General features: G+C 32.3%; 1 protein-coding gene across 6 annotated transcripts; it reads left to right on the forward strand.

Moving 5' to 3' along the window:
* Nucleotides 1–6,206: 6,206 nt before the first annotated feature.
* Nucleotides 6,207–14,802, forward strand: EMB1030 (Alanyl-tRNA synthetase, class IIc). Of its 6 annotated transcripts, none has more exons than XM_020678416.3 (13): nt 6,210–6,383; nt 6,582–6,758; nt 6,860–7,068; nt 8,539–8,717; nt 8,809–8,887; nt 9,295–9,429; nt 9,564–9,713; nt 9,861–9,971; nt 10,075–10,989; nt 11,225–11,497; nt 11,901–12,110; nt 13,037–13,194; nt 13,723–14,802. In XM_020678416.3, exons 1-13 carry the CDS (start codon nt 6,245–6,247, stop codon nt 14,057–14,059), a joined length of 3,072 nt encoding a protein of 1,023 aa, XP_020534075.1. In that variant the 5' UTR covers nt 6,210–6,244; the 3' UTR covers nt 14,060–14,802. The 6 variants fall into 6 exon arrangements, with proteins under 6 accessions (XP_020534077.1, XP_020534075.1, XP_037494523.1 ...); XM_037638595.2 differs by having other exon boundaries at nt 6,585–6,758; XM_020678417.3 differs by having other exon boundaries at nt 6,211–6,383; nt 6,644–6,758.
* Nucleotides 14,803–18,179: the final 3,377 nt, after the last annotated feature.

Raw genomic sequence — 18,179 nt, forward strand, 5'->3', positions numbered from 1 at the left:
TTATAAATACCACTCCTCTCTCATTTGTAATCATCATGTACAAAGTGATTCAAAAGCAATACAACAAGCTCTTCCAAAATCCTCTTGTGCTCTCTTCCATACTTAGCTTCTATTTTCGCTCCAACACACTTCAAGGCTTACTTATGACATCCTAAACACTCAAGGGTGACTAGGTGCTGCACGGATAGGCATAGCTAAATCCTATCTCTGTGACAAAATGCTCCTATTAGAATTGAAGTCCCTAAAGGACAAACTGCCTATACTAATGAATCTACGACATGCCTGAAGCATGGTAGATCGGTTCCAAAGATGAAAAATAAAAGAAAAGGAGCAAATACTCAAGATGGTCAAGTTCTAGAAAAATAAAATCTAGAAGAGATCCTAGCATGACTAATAAGTTTTCTGAAAAAACTCAGGTACCTAATATAAATGAAGATTATGAGATCTCTAAAAATTATGTTATGTCAGGACAAGATGGAACCAATATAAAAAACATATCGATAATATTTTTATGATATAGTGCTAAATTTTTTTGAAAGATTATGAGGATCTTGAGAACTGTCAATTGAGAATATAGACATAAAATTGATTGGCAAAGATAGAACGACGCATGTGGCATTTGATTTACTTGAAAATTAAATTTTTGAAATTTTAGTTGGGGATCAAGAGATGTCAAGCCAGTAAAATACAAATATGTATTCGTGCGAAATTGAAATGGGGTCATGAAATATAAAGCACAAATTATTACGTAAATCTTTCATAAAAAATTGGCATTGATTATGAGGATAAATACCCTTATATGGTGGATATAATTATAACTTGATATTTTGATTAGTCTAGCAATTTATGAAAATTCGAAATGTGTCTATGAATCAATGGCTGCCTATTTATATGCTAACTTGATATAGATATCTATATGAAAATCCTTAAAGGATTCTAGTTGCTTGAAGCATAAAAATTAAATTCTCGAGAAATTTGTTCAATTACATTATATAGAGGCTCTATATGGATTAATAGATAATGATATGCATGAAATATGAAAAAATGCTTGAAGGAAGCAACTCGAGATCCCAAGAAATATATTCAAGATTTCTATATGGAATCGCCTTAATGATATTTGTGGCTAAGAAAATATTATATTATTTTAAGATTTTATTGTATTTATAGTATTCTTTTATTGAAAGTTAATTCTTTCATACTTTTGATATTTACTTTATATGCTATTATGAGTAAGGTGATCTCTTAGATTAGTGAATATTTGTTGAAAAAATATTATGGTAATGATGTTATATGTTCATAAAGAGATTTGGATATGCATTTGTCATTATTTGGTTCATGAGCATTATTGGAACTCCTAAAGAGTTTCCAGAGATTATAGTTTTCTTAAAGGAAGAGTTTGACATGAAAAACATTGAGAATATAAAATTTTGTCTCGGCCTCAAGATCGAGCATTTCATAAATGAAATTTTGTCTATGAATTCACATATATGATTAAGTTATTAAAATGATTTTATGTGAATCCCAATGGCTTTGAGGTCACTTGATAAAATGACCATTTTCAACTTTGAAAAAATTATCAGGAACTTATTGGTCCTGAAGTATCATATCTTAGTGTAATAAAGACGCTAATGAATCTTGCTAGCATATGACTAGATATAAGCATTTTTATAAATTTTATTTGTAAGATATAATTCTTCTTAAAAATGAAGAAATTGAATAGAGTTAAATATGTATTTTAATATCTCCATGGCATCTGATATATATGAGTTATATTATAACTAACATAAGGGGGAGTAAATATGCACTGTACTCTTTTTCCTTTTAACCAAGATTTTTTTTCCCACTGGATTTTCTTAGTGAAGGTTCTTAATGAGGCAGTATTTCAATGCGTATTTAAGAAAAGAATAATATACTCAGTTTCCTTCATTAAGATTTTTTTCCCCACAGGGTTTTTTCTTATTAAAGTTTTAACGAGGCATATTCTTTGAAGAATGGACATCCAAAAGGGGATGTTATGAAATAAGTGGATGTTCTATATAGGGTAGAAGTCCGTATTCTTAATTATTGCGAACTCTATCTTACTAATTTATGTAGAACTCTATTAAAGTTCCACTTATGTAACTATATATTTGTGGCTTCTCATCAATAATAAAGACACTCTCGTATTACTCCCTATTCTCTCTATTCTCCCTGTATTTGTCTCCCTAGTTTTATATTATTTTATAATAGTAATTCTTATATAAGCTAATAAAAATTAACTATTATATTAATATTTATTTAAAATAATATTGAATTATAATGATAGCCTAAAATTTAAAATAAAATTTTAGGCTATCATTATATTACAAAGAAATCGTTATATTATAAAGAATTAATGAGTGTAGGCAACGAGCAGCAACAATGTGCAACGCACGTGATTAAAAACTAGTACTCTTAATAGTCATTTTATGTTTTAATAGCAACTGCTATCAAAATTTTACTAAACACCAATATTCATCAACTAATCGTTATTTGCCCCTAGCTATCAGTTATCAACAACTGTTATCAACTATTAGTTGGTATAAACTGCTAAACCAAATGGGTCTTTCCTTGAAAATGGAGTGGTTTGAGGTTAATAGATAAAACTTTGGTGGTAAAGGGTAGTTAAAGTTAAAGAAACTAAGGTGTGAAGGGTTAATTTCATCTTTTCAAATATTTCTAACTTTTTAGGACCATATAAATATGAAAGGATGAATTTGGATGGTTAGCTATCATTTTTAAGGATAAAGTATCAAAAAGTGAGAGAGGATCTCAATTTTAGGGCTGCTGGAGTAAGCTATGTCATAGGCCCGAGGGTTTTGTTTGCGCTAACATCGTTTAGTAGTTGCATGAAAACTTTGTTGTCATTCTATAGGAGAAGTTGTGTTGTTTGTTGGACATCAATGTCATTTGTAGGTACCATGCAGCAGCTCAACTTTGTCCTTTTTTGTATTCTTATAGATTTTCTTAATTTTTTTTGGAGACTTTTGCTTTAAATCAAAGGTAAATATTATAAACTCATTATTATGTGCTTCCATTTATTTAAATTATATAAATAATTAAGATTTTTAATAACTAATTGGAAAAATAGAAATTATGTTTGAATTTAGAGAAATTGTTATGATGTTTATGAATTATACCAAAATCAACTACTCCATCCTTGTTTTTGTAGAATATACTACTTTATCCTAAATGTTTGATTTTGTCAATTTTTAGTCCTTTTGTGCACTTTTTTGTACTTTTCCAATATCCCTTATAAAAAGACGAGAATTCGTTCTACTTATTCCTTACCTTTTTGGTTTTAGTAAAGGGGTATTTTCATATTTCTTATAAATTAACAGCAAAAAGTTTCAAAAGTGAACAAAAGGACTAAATAGTAGATGGAAACCACTATAACAAAAATCAAAATTCCCTATAGAGAATATTATTGGTAAATTCTTAAGTTTTATCGGATTGATGGAAGATCGCCTATATGTCTTCTCATTTGAATTGATGGTTCTTAATCCACACAGTTCCATTTAGATTGATAATTTATATCGATATGTCCATTTGAATTTGGATGCTTGGATGCTACCGCACTCTTATCGACTCGCTCAATTTGGGACAAACGACCATTTGGTACACTTGGCTAGATCTTGGTAGCCAATGAAGATCATTATGGATTAGTTATGCCCAAATTGAAAGCTAATTGTAAAAAAACGACTAAGAATTCTAAAGATTCTCTAGAACATTAGAATTATGATGATCCAACAACCCATTACAACCTACCCCTTTGGTGCTAGTAGATAAGGAGCGATTAACTACAACACATTCATGTGCATCATCTAAAATCTGGAGCAGGGCATAGAATATAATTGGACGATGTTACCATTTCTAACCCCTGTCTTGACGAACTCTAATGTCAAGCATATTCAGGATCAAATGACTAAGGAAAATCACTCCATGTTCTTAGACATGATGAATCAAATAGCTACAGTCATGAGACCGTTTATAATGAGTAGCACTTAGAGTTAATAAGAGATAAGACACAATCTCACTAAGTTATCAGAATTCATTAAAAAAATGAAGAATTTCCCTCAAGGCTAATCCCAAACGATATATAAAGTTTTACCTCGCATACACTACACCCGATCAAATAATCAGTAACTGCCCATATTCAACACAAGGGGGGTTTGTATTATGCACCGACTGGACCTAGTGGCTGCATAATAAACTGCTCAAGCATTAATAGCTCCATTTCTAAACCTTCAACTGGTTACAAGTTAGGAGCGGTTGATCCTCTTCAATAATGTAATGTCTTTATATATTATGTAATAGATAACATGAATCCTTTGGAGTTGGCTAATTAAGAACTTCTAATTCTGTTGGACCACCCTGTTCGATTATGACTCAAATGATTTAGCTACTTCCTTAGTTAAGTTTGGTGCAGCTGATCTATAGGAAGCTCTATCCAGACTGGGTCAATAAGCTATATCTCTTTTCTAAAAGTTAAAAAATTCTCGAATTTACTTTGTTTTTAGGTGAAGTTGTAGAAAAAAAAATGTGTCATGGTCAATAGTAGCATGGAATTGAGCCACAAACAATAGCATTTCTCTGTTCCTATAACAGGTTTACGAAAAAGTTTACACTTAGTTTTGGATCATAAAAGATACTCTATCATAACAAAACATTTTGAGCATTCCAAATCTGTCAAACATAATGTAGAAGAGTCAGGCAGAGAAATAATGAATGAGATAAAAAAAAAATCCACTGAATTCTTGAGCATTTCATTAATATGGACACATCAAATCCTAGAAAGGTTGTGCATAAGGGCAATATATCAAAACATACTAGATATTCTCAAGAATTTCTATATTTTTGGTCATTCTTCAAAATATCACATTCCTTTTGCAAAAGACGTTCCATACAAGATAAAATATTGTAAGCAAAACATAATTAAAAAATTCTTCACTTTAAGTGACATAGCCGTATTCCATAAATCACATTGTTTACACACTGTAGAGAAAGATGAAGCAACCAAATAATTTAGGCTATTTTGATAGAATATCAACCATTTTTTGAAAAGTGCCAATATATATATCCTTTCTAGGAACATGACATAAATGAATTCTAAGAATGATCTACCTCAAAAATTGAAGTTCAAATTTAGGTTACTTTTAGCTGATTATTGTTCAATATAAGTAGCTTTTTATATTGCACTTGAACCACCAATGGATATTATGATTTTGATAGTGAAACATTAGATTTGTAAATAGTTTTAATTTAACATTAAGTTGATTTACAGTTTTTAAATAGCATTATTTTTGTCAATAAAGAGAAACTTCATCACGATGAGTCAATTCAACATTAACTAAAATTATTACTCTAAAGTAATAAAAATTGGATATTTGCAATATTTTCCTAAAATTAAACAGCTACAAACTAATACTCAAAAAGAAAATTATATTGCAAAATTTACTTAAATTTTCATTTTACAAAAGAGAGGGGAGCGAGGGAAGGGCTCAACTCAAACTTGGAGGTTGTTAGGATAGGTTAACAGAGTTAGTGATGGAGTAAGGAATTGAAGTTAAGGGGCTAAAAAATATTCAAAAGTTAAAGGGGACAAATTGGAAAAAAAAAAAAAAAAAACTATTTTAAAGGGTATAATAAAAAAAGTTTAATATATTATAAGGTAATTTAAAAAAAAAAAAAAATTAGTGGGGCGTTGGCCATCCCTAGACTCCTCCCTTCGTCAGTGCACAGTGTGATGTAGTGTCTAGTAAAAATATTGGTAGTATTTTTTTACATTAAAAAACAAGGTGGTATTTTGTAAAATTACAAATTATTTTTTATAGAATATAATATCAAATCAAATTAATCTTAAAACCACTTTATAAATATTATACATATTATTTATGCATATAATTTGACTTTTATGAATGAAACTAAATGATTGGGAGGGAATGAAATTTTCGTAAAATATCTTGATTTCTATATGTATATTATTTGTTTTCAAAAAAAAAAAAAACTATATTTTTAGAATACTTAATTTCTAATTCTTTGTTTTATTTGCTTAATTTCTTGATACTTCAAAGTAAATAAATAAATAAAGGAATGTGGTAGGCAAACATGTGGTACCTAAAGAAGGCTTATCTTTCCATTTTCTTCAGTCCAAACGACAACGTATAAAAGACGCCCATTTGAAAAGAGAGAGATAGCATTCAGTTACTTGCAAAGGATTGAGAGAATGGGCGGCCTGCAACTGCCACCGCAAACTCTACACAGCATCCATGGCGGGAACCCTCTCGCCACCTTTCTCCCTTCTTCAACGTTATTTCTCAAACCAACCTCACCTTTTCATCCATGCAGCTCTGCCCTCTCCACTGGTAAGGTTCTTCCTTTCCAATTTCTTATCCTTTGGTTATTTTATTATCACTAAAATCTCTCTTTAGGAGAAGAAATTGGAAGTTATAGTTTTTTTGAATATTATGGAAGCTTTGCACTTTAGTTTTGATCCATAAAAATTTTATTCTAATTGTCAATTTCATACTTCAATTGGCAATTTGTGCTGTTACATTATATAGCAGAAGAGGTAGAGCTGTCTTCTCAAGGCTGTTCAATATTTTCTAAGATATTGCTGTGGAAGAATTATGCAGGTTGTACTCGAAGAAGAATAGCCCTTTATCCCAATATTTTTCCTGGTGGACACAGTTGTATTAGAGGAGCAAGGGGTATGCAGTTTAGTACAAGAAGTACACCAGGTTGTTGGAGTTAACTGTTTGAAATTTGACATAAGAACTTCTAGGTTGTTCTTAAGAACCTTTCTTTAAAGGCAGTGGTATTTATCAATTTTCTAATTCAGCGCCAGTACAGCCTGTGACTGAGGAATTGGTGGAGAAAAAGACTGACGAAAACCCTGTGAGTGGGGATTCCATACGCCGTCGGTTTCTCGAATTCTATGCTTCTCGGGGCCATAAGGTTCTTCCAAGTTCTTCTCTTGTGCCAGATGATCCCACTGTTCTTTTGACAATTGCAGGAATGCTCCAATTCAAGCCTATATTCCTTGGAAAGGTAAACAACAAGCATTTTAGGAATTTGCCATAATATTTTGTTGATGTTTTTACTGAAATCAGAAGTCACTAAAGTGTAGAGGGAATATTAACAAAATCCACTTGTTTGGAATGGTAATTCTGAATTAGAATTTTCTACAATAAATGATTTCATAAAGTAGAAAGATCATAAAATCTAATATACCTCCTATCAGGAACAGCTCTTTTTTCAAATATGCTAATTGATAATTCATTTACATAAATTTCCTGAGTTTGTGGTTCTTAAAGATTTGGAGAACGCAAGAATCTAGGAGATTAGTCATATATTTGTATATAGAAGCTAGAAGATTTATAGTTATTTGTTAGTCTTATTTCCTGAATTAGGAACACTCTTGTACATATAAAAAGGCTGGTCTTGTTCATAATGTAAGACACACAAATTACTTCTCTTACAATTTTTATTATTTTGCTACCTCAAATGAAATTAAACTCATCATTCATTAATGTATAAAGTCAGATACATCCTTCAAAATAACAGCTCCAACTGTTTGGAGCATTACAAAACAAAATGGGAAAAAAACCAGATTCACGTCTGGACAGCCAATCTGCTGCTTGATCTACTGTCTTACTATTTATCTATTGCTGCAATTTACAAGATCAGATCTTTTGGATTAAATCTCCTCTACTATTGTCAAAATCTCAAAAGGCATATCCTTGTGGTTTAATGCTTTAAGCAACTTTCCACCAAAACCTCATCTTACTTAACATATTAATATTAGTTTATATCTGACTTTGGAACTTGTAGATTTACTAATTAATTTCCTCATAGACATGGTTTCTAATGATATAAAATATTTGGACGCCATGAATTGAATTGTCAATACAATTCTACATATTTATGGATGAGAAAATGAAAAGTATTCCATGTGCTCTGGCTTATCAGTTTTATTGAACTTAAGTTTTCAGTTCATTTTTTATTTTGTTTTTTTTTTATTTTTATTTTTTTTCCTTTTAATGTTTTCATGGCCTCAAAGCTTAAGTTAAACTATCAAAATAACTTAATTTTCTGCAAGTAAAATGCCCTTAGTATCTCTCAGTTCTCTCCCATTTTCAGGTAATTATCCAGAGTACTGATGCATAGAAAAGTGGCGCAGCCTCCTCTCACAATCAGATATGACCTGTTAGCTAAATTTATGGATTCATCCCAATTAATTGTGAGAAGAGGATTCATTATTTTTAATCAAACTGGGGCCATTTGCATGGCCTTACCCATTTTTCCTTCGATTAGTGCTTGACAAGGGATGACTTTAAGCCATCCAGGTGGTTATTGGATTGTCGAGTTCATTATATACTGCATCTCTTTTCCTATTCTGTTTTTTCATTTTTCTACTTACAATGTGCATCTTACATTTAGCAAATTTCTAAATATTTTCTTTCTACTCTCATGTATAAGGATTTTGAATCCATTTATAGTTTTAAAACTTCTATTTAGGCTCCTAGACAAGTACCTCGAGCTGCAACTGCTCAAAGGTGCATCCGAACAAATGATGTGGAGAATGTTGGCCGAACAGCCCGACATCATACATTTTTTGAGATGCTTGGGAATTTCAGTTTTGGAGATTACTTCAAGAAAGAAGCAATTAAATGGGCATGGGAGCTTTCAACCAAGGAGTATGTAGACATGTGCTATATGCTATTAGTCATGCGTTCCTTCTCTCTTTCAAAATAAGAGAATTTATTACTTCAAATATTGTCCCTGCAGATTTGGACTATCGGCTGACAGATTATGGATCAGTGTATATGAAGATGATGATGAAGCTTTTGAAATTTGGCATGACGAGGTTAGCTAGACATGAGTGCACGAACTATTACTGATTGATTTCATTCTTTTGTTTGCTCCCAGTGTAGTTAACCCCTGTGTGTTGCTTGAACTTCCATTCTCACTAGACACCAATTTTTTTTCCCACATCCAGGCTCAGAATATAGTCTGTTTGCATCTGTTTATGTCTTTCTTCTTTTTATTTTTAGTTCTTGTTAGGATCCATGATTCTTGTCCTAATTGTCACTATGCTAGTCTTTCTCTTCTTCAGTTTATAGTATTAAAATCATCCATATTTCCGCAGTGTTCTGCTCTATGCTTTAATTCTAGTCTATAGTCAGAATTTGGAACTTGCTTCTTTCTTCTATGACCATATTAATTATAGTATACTGCTTTCTCTAAATGTTTAGTAATACAACTATGCTTCAGGTGGGTGTTCCAACTGAGCGTATTAAGAGGATGGGTGAAGAAGACAATTTTTGGACCAGTGGAGTTACAGGTCCTTGTGGTCCATGCTCTGAGCTCTATTATGATTTCCATCCAGAAAGGGGATATTTGGATGTGGTATGTGTTCTTTAAGTTTGAGTGTATAACTGCCCCTTGTTTTCTGAGGTGTGGTGGTTATTATATAAAGTTTGAGCTTATAGAATGTCTCACATTTATATTCTATTTTTATGTACTTTCTTGTTCTTTTGCAGGATCTTGGGGATGATACTAGGTTTATAGAATTCTATAATCTAGTTTTCATGCAGTACAATAAAATGGATGATGGATCACTTGAACCTTTAAAACAAAAGAATATAGATACTGGTCTTGGTCTGGAGCGTATGGCTCGCATCCTTCAAAAGGTATATACCTTCCTAATTAAAATTTAAATGAGTGAACGGGTAATACTTTTTTCATGAAAAGTACTGAGATTCCAAGGGAGAACCTATTAATTTGCCTAGTCCATCTGCTTCAAAATTATACTTCTGTGTGTCATATTTCTCCTGCAGGTTCCAAACAATTACGAGACTGACTTGATTTATCCCATTATTGAAAAGGCCTCAGAACTGGCAAATATATCATATGCTCTAGCTGATGATCACACGAAAATGAACCTCAAAGTATGTCGGCATTTGAATTGCTGCCATTTGCTTGAAAATTTTGCTTCAACAAAATTTTTCTTCCACTTTAACTTTTATGAACCTAAAGTCTTGTCCTTCTTAGATTATAGGAGATCATTTGCGTGCAATTGTATATCTCATATCGGATGGAGTGCTTCCATCAAACATTGGTAGAGGCTACGTGGTCCGCAGGCTTATTAGAAGGGCTGTTCGTACTGGAAGGTTGCTTGGGATAAAGGGGGATGGTAAAGATAATCTAGAAGGAGCATGTTTACCAGCTATTGCAGAGAAAGTAATTGAATTGAGCACTTATATTGATTCAGATGTGAAGACTAACACATCCCGTATTCTTGAGGAGTTGCAAAGGGAAGAACTTCGCTTTGTGCAGACACTGGAGAGAGGAGAAAAGCTACTTGACCAAATGCTAGCAGATGCATTATTAATTGGTCAAAAAAATGGAACTGTGCCTTGCTTATCTGGCAAGGATGTGTTTCTTTTGTATGACACATATGGATTTCCTGTTGAGATAACAGAAGAAGTTGCTGAAGAACATGGTGTCAAAATAGATACAGATGGTTTTGATATTGAGATGGAAAAACAAAGGCGCCAATCTCAGGCTGCACACAATGTCATTAAGCTTTCAGTGGAAGATGGAGATCTTTCTGAAACTGTCTCTGATACTGAATTTCTAGGGTATGACACCCTTTCCTCAAGAGCAGTCATTGAAAGTCTTTTGGTAAATGGGAAGCCAGTGATACAGGTTGCTGAAGGAAGTGAAGTAGAAGTTTTGCTGGACAAAACACCATTTTATGCTGAATCTGGTGGACAAATTGGTGATCATGGTTTTATATATGTTAATGAAGGTGGAAACAAACCTAGAACTGTTGTAGAAATAAAAGATGTTCAAAAATCTCTAGGGAATGTATTTGTGCACAAAGGCACTATCAGACAGGGAGTTTTAGAGGTTGGTGGAGAAGTAGAAGCTTCAGTAGATCCAAAATTGAGACAGCGGGCTAAGGTGCATGCTTGAATCTATTGTGAATTTCTTTTCCTTTACCTAAAACATTTTAGAGCATAAAAATTTCTTGCTTTGCTACTGAATTGAGATCAGAACAAGAATTTATGGATGATTTATTACCTTCAACTTGAACTAATTTACTTAGAAAATTTAACCATGTATCAAATACAAAGATGTTCTTTTCATTCATTTGGTCTACCTATCTTGTTATTTAAAGACATTTTGATGTTTTCAGGTTCATCATACTGCTACTCATTTATTACAATCTGCACTCAAGAAAGTTATTGGCCAGGAAACATCACAAGCTGGTTCACTAGTGGATTTTGATCGTCTCAGGTTTGATTTCAATTTTCATAGACCACTTCAGGACACTGAACTGGAAGAAATTGAAGGATTAATAAATTCATGGATTGGGGACTCAACACTTCTTCAAACCAAGGTGATGCCCCTTACTGATGCCAAAAAAGCTGGAGCTATTGCCATGTTTGGGGAAAAATATGGAGAGCAGGTACTAGTTTCTTTGACATCGAATAATGAACTGATTAGAGCTTTAGTAGGACACTCCATCCAAGTCTACTGATCTTTTCCTATAACAAAATTGTGAAGTGGTTAAAATATGAGGGTCAATCACGAAACTCTGACATTTGGTGAACACTTGGCTCCTTGCTTCTCTTAAGAGTAAATTAGATGTTTCTTGACTTTTTAGATTTGCTACATTTCAGTCTTTCAGCTACATTTTAATCCCTTTTCAATGAAACAAGAAGTTAATCCACAAGTTTTTAATGACATCTGAGTCTAGACTCCTAAAGGCAATAAATGAAAATCAAGGAAATTTGGATGGTCACTTTGAATGTGCAATAGGAAACAAATTGACAAGTTTTTGCATTTCGATATGATATGGTGTGTTGTAGGTAAGAGTTGTGGAGGTTCCAGGTGTGTCAATGGAACTTTGTGGTGGAACCCATGTCAGCAACACTTCTGAAATACGGGCTTTCAAAATAATCTCAGAACAGGGAATCGCATCAGGAGTCAGGCGTATAGAAGCTGTGGCTGGTGAAGCTTTCATAGAATACATTAACGCTAGAGATTCCCAGATGAAACGTTTGTGCTCCACTCTCAAGGTATGCCTTTTCACTTTTCTTGCTGAATCTGAAATTACTGGGCAATAAATTCTGTTTTATTTGAAAACAGTTTAAAGGAGAACAGTTTTACCTCTATTAATCAGCAAGTAGAATAAAGGGTTGTGTCTTGGTGCACATGATTGTATGTAATCACAAGATCATTCAGCTTCTGTTGTTCTCTTAACCTCAGTTATGCTATTTCCATTTCTTTGGCATGATACAGCTGCTTTTTCCCCTCCAGCGAATAGTCTCAACTTGATGATCTTTTCCATAATCTTAGGAAGAAAAGAACTTGACATTTTGGTTTCCATTTTTCTAAAATTTCTTTTCATGGTGTTCCTTCTCTTAAATAAGGAAACCACACTGAGCTATGATCGTTCTCGAATTAGATCAAATTTAAGTCAAGCTTTGGGATTGTTGTGCAACTAAGATTGGATAGTTCAACCAAGAGATGCCATATACCAAAATATTGGGAAATGAATCATACATTGATTAATAATAAAATAACTAAAGGACCTATAATTGAATGAGTGGTGGACCTAGCACAAGCCAATTGGTTTTGTACCAGTGAATTCCAACGTTCGCTCACTTATAAGCTCATATGTGTCTATTTGGACTTTAACATATGAACAAGTGTCAATCGGCCTGTTGATGGTGAGCCAAGTTAAGACCAATCTAGTTGCACTTGAACAGGTGGTGGACCTAGCACAAGCCAATTGATTTTTTGCAAGTGGTTCTAATACTTACTCGCTTATAAGCCATGTGTGTACGTGACTTTAACACAAAAGAAGTAACATCATCAAATTTACTACCTTTGAAATCTCAACTTTGTTTTGTTTTTGAGATAGCATCATAATTAGCAGAATACTTGTTTGTTTTGCCAAGCTGAAAAGGTTTTTAGGTGCTGTTAATGCTAACTTTTGAAGGTGAAAGCTGAAGAAGTGACCGCCAGGGTAGAAAATCTCCTAGAGGAGCTACGAAATGCAAGAAATGAAGTTTCAGCTTTGCGTGCAAAAGCAGCAGTATACAAAGCATCAGCTATTGCAAGCAAGGCTTTCTTAGTGGGACCTTCAAAAAAAATTAGGTAATAATTACTTCATAATTCATTGCAACTGTACTACATTGGCATCATTGTTGGATATGTCTAAACTCTTCACATCTCTGCTCTTTAGCTAACAATTTTTCATATTACCACATCTGCTCTACATGTGAAACGCTAATTTGAGTTTTGCTTAACTCACTGACAGCATTTTCATGATGTATCAAGATCTATTTCCCGGAAGCATCAGACTTGAATGTTTTGCAGGCAAAAAGAATGTTATGAAGCATAGAATATTAAAATGTTTATTAATTTAATTGCACATGATGAGTTCAAGTAACCTAATTGCAGAGGGAGTATAACTCGCATCATTTAAATATTATGGTTCGCACATGAGCTTTGCGGGCTTGGCAATATAGATGTAAAGATAACAGTTAGTGGAAGCTGCCACCTCAGCAATATGTTCTATAGTTATCTACTTTTGAAAATTCTTAACACTGTACTACGTTTTTTGAAGATGTAAATTGCGAAGCAATAGTTTTTTTTAACATTATTGTGAAATTTTTATCCCAGGGTTCTAGTTGAGTCCATGGATAATGTTGATGCTGATTCACTTAAGAGTGCAGCTGAATATCTGATTGATGCACTACAAGATCCGGCAGCTGTGGTTTTGGGATCCTGTCCGGATGAAGGGAAGGTGAGTTTAGTTGCTGCATTCACTCCAGGAGTTGTTGGTATGGGTGTTCAGGCAGGAAAATTTATAGGGCCTATAGCAAAGTTGTGCGGTGGAGGAGGTGGAGGCCGACCCAATTTTGCTCAAGCAGGTGGTAGGAAACCTGAGAATTTATCAAGTGCCCTGGAAAAAGCTCGAGCAGATCTTCTGTCAATTCTAACTGAAAAGGCAAGCTGAATAGTACTCTTATTTTCATTGATGCCTGGTGAGATTTCATAAAGCTTTTCTTGCTTCTAAAAGCTTTGGGGGATACTTCTAGGTTAGGCATGCTTCCATTTTTCAAACATCCAAACAAAAATAGCAAGCTTATTGAAATGCCTAATCTTTTTAGTCAAAATTAACGAAAGGAAAGAAGAAAGAGCTTTTATGTTTGATTTAATGTACTTAGATCTCTTTATCAAAATCAAATACTTTGGACCCTTGAAATTTATAATATGAAATTTAGTCCTTTAGGGACAAATTAAATGAAAACTACAGTTTTAAAAAATGCTTTGGGCTTTTAATAAAACTTAAAGGGTCAAAGCATTTGACTTTGAAGAAGTAGGGATTGATGTGTGTTGGGCCACACCAATAGGATATCGTTTGAGGAAAACTGGGGTGGGTTTGTGAAACGATAGTTATCCCTAATGAATGTAACTAATGACGAACAAGGTTTGATAGGTTTGTTCTATACAAGAATAACTACGCCTTAATCCCAAGTTAGTTGGGTTGGTTACATGGATCTTTTTCTTCTATTTTGTCCTATAATTTTTTAAGATTATTACTAGTTCATGTCAAATTGGAATGCATTTGATACGTTCCTCAGTAACAGTAACTATTTTTTTTGTTTATTTTATTTTATTATCAAGTGCTTTTGTCCCATTGATCTCTATTAGTGTGGCATTAAGGCTTTGTTTAATAAAGATGAATTTTACCGAGTATTGTCTGGATTTTTATATTTTTCATGTCTGATATAAAAGAAAATTCATTTTACCTCTATAACTTCCATTTTGTTGAATTTAACAAAGATAGATTAGGCTGGTATTATTTTTAATCTTTGCCTAACATATTTTAGTATTATTTTTAACTTTTGCCTAACATATATCAAGGTTTTGTTTGGCAAAATTAACTATTTTTATAATTTTTAGTTATTTTAGTAGTTTTTAGCAGTTTGAATAGTTAGCACCTGTTTGTGTAACTTTTTCATAAAAGGCTAAAAGCTAAATGTTAGAAACTTGTCTTAATTTCTAAAAGATAGTTCAAATGCTATGTTACTGAATATATAGAAAAAATAAAATGTTAATAACTATTTGAAAGTTACTGCGGAATACGGTCCAAGTCTTTTAAATATGATATGAAAGTCTAAGGCATTGCATATTGCATGGGAAGTTTAAGAGCGAAAGCTGTGGAGGTGAAGGAATGTTATAAAAAGAAATGTAAATTGGAGTTGATCAATCTTACTTTGTCTAGGGTTAAGAAAAATTGTTATTTGAAGGTTAATAAATCATTTAAGTATTTAAGCTCTATCAATTTTCATTTTCATTTTACCCTAAATTTCTCTTGTCAATTTTCGTGTGACATACAATCCTAAATGCACATGTTTGTAAATACGTTTAAGCACTATGTAAAAATTGATTCTAATTACGAGTAATTTGATTTTAGTTTAATCCTTTATTGAAATTGAACCGATGGTTCTAAAAGTAAAATAGGTGGTTTTCATATCAATCATGTCTAACATTCACCATCACTAATTACTGATACTTATCATAATATTTTTTTTCATTTTTAATAATAAATTCTTAAAATTTGAAATTTTATAAAAAATATTTTTATAAAGTTTAAAAAATTAAAAATTAATTTTAATTAATTTTCAATATTACACTCTAAAAAATATATTTTAAGATTTTTTTTTCCAAACAAACAAGGCATAATTTAATAATTTTTTAATGGAGCTTGTTGAAACGAATTTTGTCTCTTCCACTTACAAAATCTGCTACATGATCACAGTGGAAGATGCATGTCCATTATTTAGCACGAACTAGTTATGGTCTGTCAACAATTACAATCATGATGATGGCCGGTCCAACAGGCAACAAACACCTTCTACTTACAATTTCTTTAAAATTAAATATGTATATAATATAATATATGATCTTCCTCCACATGGACCAACGATCCTCGACAAGTATTCAATTCAAGGTGCTCCAATTTATTATCTACAGAAAAGAAAAAAGAAAATAGTTTCTTCTGAACAATGCTGCATTACAGGCACAGAGACTGTTAGCGTTAATTGTTTTCAATGACCACTTGCAAATTTACCGTTTGGCTCTGACAATAATTAAAGGAACTCGTCTGCCAAAGGAAAACAACGGACTAATATTTTTTTTTTTGGTAATTTAACTTTTATATCAAAGTTTATTTAAAAGACATATATTTTTTTAAATGGGAAAAATCCCAGAAGAAAACCTAATAATTCGTCATTACTCTTTAATTAATGTTTATTTGACGGAAACAAAGTTTAGTATAAATATGTACATAAGTATAAAATTGAAATAAAATTATCAATGTTATTTTAATAGTTTAAACCTGCCGTCTAAATAGAATATATAAAAAAAAAAAAAAAGTCAAAATACAGTAAAAATTAACGAAACAGAGGGAAAAATAAGTATATAAACAATTAGAAAATAAATTTAAGTTTAAAATTATGAAATTGGAAAGGAAGTGAAATCATTATTTGTGAAAGTTAATAGTTGTAAGCTGGATCCAATAACTTGAAAATGATGAGGAAAGTGGTGTCCAATGGACAAAAATGATGATGCCAACTCCACATTTTCCTTGATAAGAATTGTCTCTTTGGACAACGAACAACAGTCAAGAAATAATCTGTAAATAGCAACTGGAAAGAGCATATACTTGAGAATTCAGATAACTCAATTAGCCTTTTTATTCTCAAATACTCAAGCATTGCCCTTTGCTTTCAAGCCAAGCAAAAGAAAAACCAACTTCTTTTTACCCTTTGGGTTTTTATACAACATAGGAATGGTTGATTTAGCAAGGAAGATTTAGTAATATGCATTAACATCAAATGACAATTGCCAGTGAAAATTACATTAATGCTTTGATTTTGTGATCATGAAATGGATATTATTACTAAGCAAAAATAGATTCATAAGCAATATTCTTGCTTTGCTGGATGGGACTTGGATAGCATTTGTTCTTATCTTCTTACCCATTTACAAGCAATGATTAATTTCACCAAATTTTTAATTATTAATATCTAAAATGTTTTTTTCTTTTTGTCCCTTTTTGTTCCACTAAACTATCTATCATACACGTAAGCCTTTTTGGCTCAAACTCACACAAAAGTCCATTCTTGTTAAAATGTCAATTTTATACACTTAATCTCTAAATGCCCAGTCTAGACCAATTGAGCCTATTCCTTTAATTGGGATACAACTTATGTTCAAATTTTTCTTAGATTATACATGGTTTTTTAAAGTATGGCTTCAGATTTAAAAATTAAATTAGACAAATACCCAGATAACTCGTTAATGAAAAATAAAAAACTGAATTGAAATCAAATTACTAATAACATAACAATACTATTCTTCCTTCTTTTAAGAATTATTGATTGGAATTAAAAGAAACAATGGGTTTAGACAGACTTATGGATTTACAAGTGTGAAAAAATGTGAGCACATTGGAAAATAGAAAGAAGGAAGAAACTTGTCCAGTCCAAAAACCTAAAAGTGCAAAGAGTCTGTGTCCAGTCCTAACCTCACTAACAAATCAAACCCATAGAGACACAAAAACACATAAATGCTTAAGTCTAATGTTGTCACCACACAGCTGTAATTGCATAGGCAAACAGTCGGTGCTTGACCCCATCTTTTTTCTTTTATGCATCTCTGTCTCAACCGCGTTTCTGCAATCAAACTAATACTAAATTTTTAAAAAAATTAATAAATTGAATATCTCAATTTCGGGCATCCCGACCTCAAACTTTACATATATATTTCAAATTGGAAATGCTGACCTGTAGTCCAAATTCTCAGGCACTGTACTTCGTCTGTGTGTATATATATCAGGTCCAGACCAAAATACATCACTTGTAATTGATCAACTCTCTCTCTCTCTCTCTCTCTCTCTGTTACACCACCATATTTTCAGTACCAAAATGTTTGTGTTTCTTTGCATTTTTTTCTTCCTTATCTCATCTACTACTGCTTGTGATCGCTGCGTGCACCAATCCAAGGCTGCATATTTCTCTAAATCCTCAGCACTTTATTGTAAGATTTTTTTTTTTTTTTTTTGATTT

The sequence above is a fragment of the Jatropha curcas genome, chromosome 1 (assembly GCF_041381405.1).
Source record: "Jatropha curcas cultivar XTBG-Jc1 chromosome 1, XTBG_Jcur_1.0, whole genome shotgun sequence".
In the NCBI taxonomy this organism is placed as follows: Eukaryota; Viridiplantae; Streptophyta; class Magnoliopsida; order Malpighiales; family Euphorbiaceae; genus Jatropha; species Jatropha curcas.

Excerpts from the sequence above, each read along its gene's own strand:
- EMB1030 (XM_020678416.3), top strand. The coding sequence starts at position 6,245 with ATGGGCGGCCTGCAACTGCCACCGCAAACTCTACACAGCATCCATGGC. Across the intron at positions 6,759-6,859 it reads TAGTACAAGAAGTACACCAG|CGCCAGTACAGCCTGTGACT; the intron begins GTTGTTGGAGTT and ends TTTCTAATTCAG. Across the intron at positions 11,498-11,900 it reads GGGAAAAATATGGAGAGCAG|GTAAGAGTTGTGGAGGTTCC; the intron begins GTACTAGTTTCT and ends GGTGTGTTGTAG.